At 39.0% G+C, this 8468-nt stretch overlaps 1 protein-coding gene across 1 annotated transcript; it reads left to right on the forward strand.

The window, feature by feature from the left end:
- Nucleotides 1-1246: 1246 nt before the first annotated feature.
- Nucleotides 1247-8045, forward strand: COX18 (cytochrome c oxidase assembly factor COX18). Its single transcript, XM_085304106.1, has 6 exons — nucleotides 1247-1606; nucleotides 2959-3059; nucleotides 3635-3798; nucleotides 4910-5022; nucleotides 6809-6916; nucleotides 7728-8045. The coding sequence occupies exons 1-6, from the start codon at nucleotides 1283-1285 to the stop codon at nucleotides 7899-7901; spliced, it is 984 nt and encodes a 327-aa protein (XP_085160232.1). The 5' UTR covers nucleotides 1247-1282; the 3' UTR covers nucleotides 7902-8045.
- Nucleotides 8046-8468: the final 423 nt, after the last annotated feature.

An 8468-nucleotide genomic window follows, 5' to 3' on the forward strand; every position in this document is an offset into this window, starting at 1 on the left:
TGTTGTTACTGGCTATTCTGCATGGAGTAAGGCTAAAAGAAAGCTTGCTGCTTTCCTATAGAGTCACTCAGATTTTAACCCTTCTGTCAATTCCAAAGATGTCTCAGAATAGTAACTCATTTCAGCTGAAGAAATACCCCAGATTAGTTAGTCTGGCTTAGAGACTGGAATTTTAGAAACACTGTTTTGTAATTCATTATGATACTCGTTTAAAGGCCAGAAGAAAAATTTTTCAAAGAAGCATCATTTTTGTGCATATCATGACCCTACATGTGCCCTTAGAAAATGCTCTAAATATAGATAAACTCACTTTTCCAGCTACTTGATGAACTAAAATATGCTGTTTAATGAATTAAGTGGCTCAAAATGCATACCAAAGTTAAAAACCGTTAATGATTTAAATTCCATTTCAGCGCTTTACTATGAGTGGGGAACAGTGCTATTCGATCCTTTCCTATAACCTTGCCCTTTCGTAGAATTTTGTGCTTAATGCTTCAGTGCTAATTAGGATTATTTGCATTCTTACTCTGAAATAATCCTTCTGAGAAATACTGCTCAGTATTTATTACAACAATGTATTCCATGGGTCAAAAGAACAGGTTTTCTTAGGATGTGGTTTCTTACCTGTGTTTTGTTGACTTGAAAATCAAACCTGTGGACAGGGGAGCATAGGCTGGATGCTACATTTGTGGCATCTAGCTTGTTAAATAAAATCCTGGGGTGTTTAGAAGTCTGTACTAGGAACATTTTTTTTTTTTAAGATGCATCTTTTATATTTCAAATGTAATGCATTTTATTTGAACAATAAAAAAAGGAACATACTCTTTTGAGACCTGGCAGGTCTTTTTTATTCAGAAAAAAAAAAATGATCTCTAGGTATTTTGCTGCATATATGCAGAATATTTTTCTCTGAAATAGGGAATGGTGCAATGTGAGAGGAGTGAGCCATGAGTGTGTTTACTCCTTGAAACCAGAGACCAATACGGCGTAATTCGTTGTCCTGTCAGAGGTGTGATCAAAACACTACTTAGTTCCTCTGTTTCCTTCCACKTAAGGGTAAGTTAATTCCCTCACGTTCTGAGGTGTGTAAGGGCGGTTTCCCGGGCGGATCCAGCAGCACTAGGCAGCCGTTTGTAATGTTAACGGCCCTTCGTCCTGCCCTCACGCATTATGGCTGCACCCGTGCCCGCCTTCCGCCTTGGCCGCTCGCGCATGCGCGTGGCGCACGGCCAGGCGCCCTCCCCTTCCTCCGAGGAGGCGCGCGCGGAGCGGCTGTTGGGGGATGTGGGGTCTCGCGCGCACGCTGCGCCGCGGGCCGGGCGCGGCCGTTGCCCGCGCGCCGGGCTGGCAGTTAAGGGGCGCGGCCGTTGCGCGCGCGCCGAGCTGGCGGTTAACGGTCGCGGCGGCGGCGCCAAGCGGGAGCCCCGGCGGGTGGTATGAGTGGCTGGCGCAGTCGGCGCCCGTGCACTGGGCAGAAGGGGGACTGGTGGCGCTGCAGGCCGCCGCTGGGCTGCCTTGGTGGGCCGGTATCGTGTGCGGCGCCGCTGTGCTCCGCACGGCCGTCACCCTGCCGCTCGCCGTGCACCAGAGCCTTCTCCTGGCCAAGGTGGGTCCCGGCCGACGGCTCTCTGCCTCGAGGGCGGCTTGTGACTGCCCTGCCGTGACCCGCGCATCTCGCATGCTTCTGCTCTCGCTGTCCCGCATTCTGCTGCATGGACCGTGCGGGCACGGCTGGCGCCCCTTGGGGTGACGGGACGTGACTTCCAGTTTGGGCATTGGTGATGGTGCTTTTCCACGAAACCGCAGCTGGGTGGGCATGGCTCTAGTTCCTTCCTTCCCCTGGGGCCTGCTTGTGCTGCACGGGCTTGTGTGGCCGTGGCCCCGGCCCCGCGACTCACAGGAAACTTTTTTTGTGTTTGAAAACGCACAGTCGAAATAAAAAAGAYAGGAAGGTATTTCACCTTGGCAGCAGTATAGAAATATAGTTGCCTTGCCTGAGATATGTATGGCATATGGTAGGTGCTCTCTGTGGCTGTCTGTGTTAATTTAAACAAAATTCCTGGTAAGGTGGCTCTAATAAAATCTAAACAATTTGTTTTCTCTCACAGGTAAAGATGAAGTTATTAAAGAGATTGTTTTGTGCCTATGGTGGTGCAAGAGCCTTTCTGGTTCTGTGGTGTCAAGCAGGGTGTTTCTTAGATAAGTTTTTTGGAGATCATCTTTTTATGTGCTATGTTACTTCTTTTTCAAGTCATGAAGTTTTTAGGATGGTGGATCGGATCCCAGCTGCCAGAGTTCAAGTCTAATTTGGAATCAGTTAGATCTTTGTTCCGCTACAGTGTGTACTGCCTGTGGGGGAATTTCAGGAAAGGACRGATGGGTAAAGGGAGGTGTATTTCTTAGATGTCATTCCTCAGTGACTGCCAGAAAGCATTAATGCYGAGAAAGTGTAATTTAAATTTTATGTTAAAGTGTGTTTGTTTCCTTACCAATATTTCTCTCTCCTTTTTCCTTTTAGTTGCAAAAGCRAAAATCCTGTTGTACTATTGTATAACAGAGTCTGTGCTTGTTCTTTGGAATAGCAATTTCACTGACTGTAGAGTCACATCGTGCTGGGTTTTATATCTGTTTGAGATGACATTAAAGTTTTTTGTTATGTGAAGTAGTTGGTCATAATCACTGTATGAAAACAAAAATGTGCTTATTAATAACAGAATGCAAAAAATTTGACTCTGTCTCATTTAATAAGCTACTTCTTAAATTTTTATCAGAAATATTGTTAATTAGCTTGATTATACATTCAGTTTTATTTACAGATAAAAGGTGTTTATATGTTTGTGCCTTATATTGTACTGTGATTTTTAGTTTATGTGGAGTACTGCGTCGGGGAGAGGAGCAGCTTGTTATGGGTACCTCTTTTAGTCTGTTGCATAAACGTGTTTCCTTTTCTTTAGCTAGTTGGAAAATTTGCAGCCTGAAATTAAGAAACTAGCTGAGCGTCTTCGCTATGAAGTTGCTGTTCGTGGAAAGCAACTGGGTTGGTCTGAAAAGGTAGCCAGGTAAGATGATCATTGTATATACCCCACAAATCTGTTCCAAACTGGRGGAGAAGGAGAAGAAGGAAAAGGCCTTACAAACAGCAGCCCTATAGAATGATTCTGCTGTTGACCAAAGCTTAGATTCTTTTTTACTACATTTATAACTTGTTTGTGTGTGTTATATTTTTTTTTTCCTTTTCTTTTTTAACCTCTGAACTTGTTACAGATTTAAGATTATATTATAAGGGCAAGTCTAGGAGTGGCTGAAGTTTCCATGGTTCTAAGTATTAGGAGAATTATGATCTACTACTTAAATGATTGAAGTCCAGTTCATTCTCTTAGTGTAATTCTGTGCCCTGTGCCACAATTGCGTGTCTGAATTCGGACACTAAAGCTGCTTGAAAGAAAGGAGCTAAAAGATGGGAAGGAATGAGCACTGGTAGGGAAGATAAATGTGTTTCAAGAAGAAATACCTGCAAGTTTTCCAGAGTTACACCTAATTAAGCYGATCTAATGTGTGCAATCTGTAGAACTGTTGTTTCGGAAATTTATAATAAGTTTTGTAAGAGGATTTAATTTGTTTTTTTTCTTAAAAGATTCCATTTTAAGAAGAATCTACGGAGGATTATTACAGAACTATACRTTAGAGACAACTGCCACCCCTTCAAAGCCACTTTATTGATGTGGGTACAGATTCCAATGTGGGTCTGTGTGTCCCTCGCTTTGCGCAACTGCAGCGTTGGTGCCACGAACTTAGAAGGTGATCATTCTGAACAGATGCACAAAACAGTCATTTTCATACCTTGCTCGTTAAAGAACATGGTCTTCTGAGTTTGACATATTAGCTGATCTAAAAACTACTCTTAAATTTTTAAACTCTTTATATTTTGAGCATAGTTAAGTACCTAATAAAAATAACAATGAATTTCAAAGGTTTTGGATTAGCTCTGTTGTACCTGCAATGATATAGTAAGCAGTCCCGATCTGAACTTTTGCAGAAGGTACTTGGTTCCAGAACTGTTAAAAAGTATCACTGATCTCAGATCACATGCTTTCTGTATTTGCAATAGAGTTATGAGCTTTGTAGGATGCCTCTTCAAAAGCAGTAGTGGAATCTGAGCTCTAGGAACAGTATGGCCTATGTGGTTATGCTATATTGTATATTGTTACATGTATATACCGTGTAGTGGATTGTTACATGGGCATTTAATTCCGTTGTGCTCTCCTGAAGGCAGAGTTATGGAAAAAAAAGTCTGTCTTTCGGATCTTTTTGTTCAGAAGATAATGATATTTAGAAAGCAGTGCAACTCATGCAGCAGTATGCTTGCTATTAGTTTATAGCTTTTTCTTCCATGTGGAGTAATATATTCACGTTGAAAGTATGAGGTTTTTTAGGTAAGCATATTGCTTTGTCTTTGTAGAARAGAGATTATGTGTACTTCTAAAAACAAAAATGCAACAAGTTGTACTTTTATTAAGAAAAATATATTACGTGCTTCAACAGCACAAAATATGTAGTCACTGTAGGTCTCTATCCTCCATGTACTCCTTGCTGCCTTGTGAAAAGGAGGTCCAGATCAAGCTCATCTTCATCACTGGTTTACCTGAATATGTGGGTTAGCATGAGATAACCTGGAACTCAGCCTGTATCTCCCACCATCTTTTCCTTGTTGTAGTAGGAGACTACCTTGACATGTAACCTTTTTACACTGAAAGTTTCATACTATCTGTTTAAATAGATTTTATATTTATTATGTAAATAAAGCAGATCTAGTAAKGTAGGTGATTTAAATGCAAAATTCAACAGTTTTGAGTAATTTGAGGTAGAAAATCATATTTAATTACAAATGTTCTTTAAATTTTTCTTTTAGTTCAAGAACAGTTTTCAACAGGTGGAACATTGTGGTTTACAGACCTCACAGCACCAGATTCTACATGGATTTTGCCTGTTTCGCTTGGGCTTATAAATTTGCTGATAGTGGAGGTATGTTGGTGAAGCAAATGGGATGATTCCAAAAGGGCAGTTYTTTTCATAGAATTGTAAGGTCATACTTACCCAGTTCTAACACATAGTAATGCTATGGTAACTTMAGATTGTGACTGCTTCAACACATTGGACAGAACTGAAAAATTGCATAATTGTACCATGAGTTTGACTGTGCCTTTACAAAGCTATTTTATTTGCTTTACTTTGGTCTCAGTAAAAGTTAGACTTGACTGAAGTTTCTGTTACAAGAATGGTGTRATGAGTTTACTGGGTTTTAAGCGTCCAAAACACACACTTTTTTTGTTTTTCAGAAATAACAATGTTAATACCTTTGCATTTATCAGTAGCGTAGCTTTCCGTGTTGAAATGTTATAGTTAACTGCTAAGGTGTGTATGTAAATGACGCTGATGTGAATGATAGGTGATGTCCTAAAGAAACAAGAGACCATTTGATAAGAAGAAGCAAAATAAGATTTAAAGAAAATGTTAGGCAGAGTGTGACTTTCTGATGCCATTACGAAAGCCAAGGTATTAAAAGACAAGGACGTCAAGATTACGAGTTTTTTTTCCTTCAGTCAGTGCCTCTTGTCCTTACCTGTGAACGTGTTTTCCAAACAAGCAAGCATCATGTTTTTGCCTTTGTGCAGGTAGAGTTCTGGTGAAAAAAGTCTTCTTTCCAGTAAGAGATTCAGTTTGCTTTCATTCCTCAGAAATAGGCAGCCTCAGCTTTACCAATGGCTCACAGAATATTGTAATATGTAACCAGGCAGTCTAAAAATAGAAAATAAACATAACATTTTGGGCAGATTGATATGTCTTCATTTCACAAAATAACTTCCTTTATTAATATACTTTATATATGCTGCAGAGACATCAGGCAAATCCGTTTGTATAAAATTTTTTCAGAACTGACTTCTACAATACATTTTTTGGCATTGTGAACAAGAAYATATCCTTCACGAACACAGTATTTTCAGCATTGCTGACCAGCTTAGAGAACCCTTGCTCTCCTTTTTTACTTTCTTTCTGTGTTGTAAGGGTGAATACTGGTATAGAGGATGCTAGATCGAAACAAATATTTTATTGAATTTTTAGGAAAGAAAATTGGCTTATGGTTGAAACGAGCAGTATTATAAATTCTTCTTAATATATTGAAAAATCCACAACCTTAGAACACTGTTAGGGAGGTAAATAAATGGAAACAAAAAAACCAGAGTCTTTGCTTCCCATATTTTTGGATAACATCATAGAAATATTTTTCTTACTCCTAAATGTTTCTATTAGTTGTCCTCATTGAACTCTAGCCATCTGCATTTCCTTCTTACTCTATTTTTTTTTCCTAAGTTTTGTGGACTAACACTGTTTTATGAGAGTAAAAGTCAGTGTGTGACTCTAAATATTGTTCTGCTTCTTTCAGTTATCAACCAGATGTTTTTGGTCTGTTTCCTCTCAACAGCCTTTCCTCAGAGGATTGTGCTAGAGGAAATCCTTCATGTGCAAAAGCTACTATGTAAAATGATGTTTTCTTGAGATTATTTAGATGGGTAGTCTGTTAGGTTGGTACATTTTCTGTGAAAAATTGGGCATTTAAGGCATCAAGTGAGTTAAATGAAAGAAYGTACTAGTACTTTAGTTCAAAAGGATAATTAGAAGATGAAAATAATAGGTGAACAAGAATAGTGGCTTATGGGAAACCCCATTGTAACCTTTTATTTGATGTTAGTTGTTCAAAAAAAAAAACTATCTTCATATCTTTTTTCTTTTTTTAACCTCTTTCCTTTAGATCTTTGCTTTGCAAAAACTGAAAGCAACCAGGTTCCAGAAGCTAGCTACAAATTTCATTCGAGTGGTGTCAGTAGTTATGATCCCTGTTGCTGCAACTGTCCCCTCGGTAAGTCCAAAATCTTCATGATGCGTCCACTGATGGGTGACACCTTTTGGCCCTGATTCATACATTCACAGTGCTCAGAGGACAGTCCAAATTCCTGATCTATATAATAGACCATAGTCTCTGTTACATGTTGCCCTGAAAAAACAAGATGTTTTATCTAAATGTGCATTGAAATTTTTAATACTTTTGGAATATTTTGGTCTAGTACCGAGAGGGAAGAATCTACAAACTTACTGTTACTGAACATCATTTTCACCAGATGGAGATCAAAAAAAATTCAGACTGGGGTAGCATCTTTTTTGTAATWTAAAAAATTAGAGGGAAAGTTTGTATAAGGAGACRTAGATGAAGCCATACTAAGTATTTGCTTCCTGTAAGGTGAAAAGAACTTAGACTTTGAATTAGCAAATTTTCTGTTAGCTTCTTAAAACACTTATTTCTCTTTTTCTGACCTCGTATTTTCCTTGTTTGAATGTATATTTTTGCAGTGATTAAGAAATCTATCTAGTTGTTTGTCTCATCAAGTTTTTTTTTAACTGAAGCATAGATGTTAARGCAAGATATGATTTAATTTGTGAGCTTTTGTCAGACTTCAGTGTAGATGACAATTTTTTCCCCGAAGAGTTGAGAAAGAATGAAAAGTACATTTGAAATGGAAGCCATTATTGCTATTGAGAGGAATRTATTTAGGTGAGTTATTTTTATTAATAGTTAGGAATTACCAGTGGCTGTGGTTTGTGAAGAGCTGCCTATAATGGTAGTGTTTTCATTGTATTTAGGGTGGCTGAACTCAGTATTTGTCTTGTTGCAGTCTATGGCGTTGTACTGGTTGTCATCAAGTTTCATGGGACTCTCGCATAACCTGTTGCTCCGTTCTCCAACCTTTCGTCGACTGTGCCGCATACCAAACACCAAATCTGACTCGGACACTCCTTACAGGGATATTGTCTCTGCTTTGACTACCAAATACGGTTTTAAGAAATGATGTGTTTTGAACTGTGGGAAGAACTGTCCCACAGATATAGCATGGGTAATTAAGAAGTGATGTTTTATTGAAATGTACTTACTGTAAAATGCTGCGGCTAGAATTATATTTATTTTCTAAATAAAGCATTGGCCGTCTTTCTGACCATTAATAAGTTTCTTGACTGATCTAGATGATTTTTTGGCACATATGTGTGATTGTTGGGAAGTTTTGTTTCTGGGAGGCTTTTTTTTTTTCTTTTGTAGAATGTTCCAGGAATAGAATTTGGTCTCCTGAAGTGTGGTAAGATATTTAGAAGATGAATATTAAGTAAAACCATGACTTAAATAGGTTCTATTTTTGTAGTGGAGCTTATCTGACCTATGGACTAGTGAAGAAGTTCATGGGGGAGGGAGGGTTAGATGGACTGACACAGTGGCAAATAGTCTTTGCTGATAAAGACACTGGTGCAGATTCGCTGATGATTAGCTAAAGTTGTTGTATTTCCAGATGGTTCATCCGGTGGTCTGTGTAACAGTTCTGTTGGATGTTTTCCTGAAACTGAGAAGTAGACTAAGTGCTTGCTGG

The sequence above is a fragment of the Rhea americana genome, unplaced genomic scaffold (assembly GCF_003343005.1).
Source record: "Rhea americana isolate MKP2758 unplaced genomic scaffold, rheAme1 scaffold_203, whole genome shotgun sequence".
NCBI classification, from domain to species: Eukaryota; Metazoa; Chordata; class Aves; order Rheiformes; family Rheidae; genus Rhea; species Rhea americana.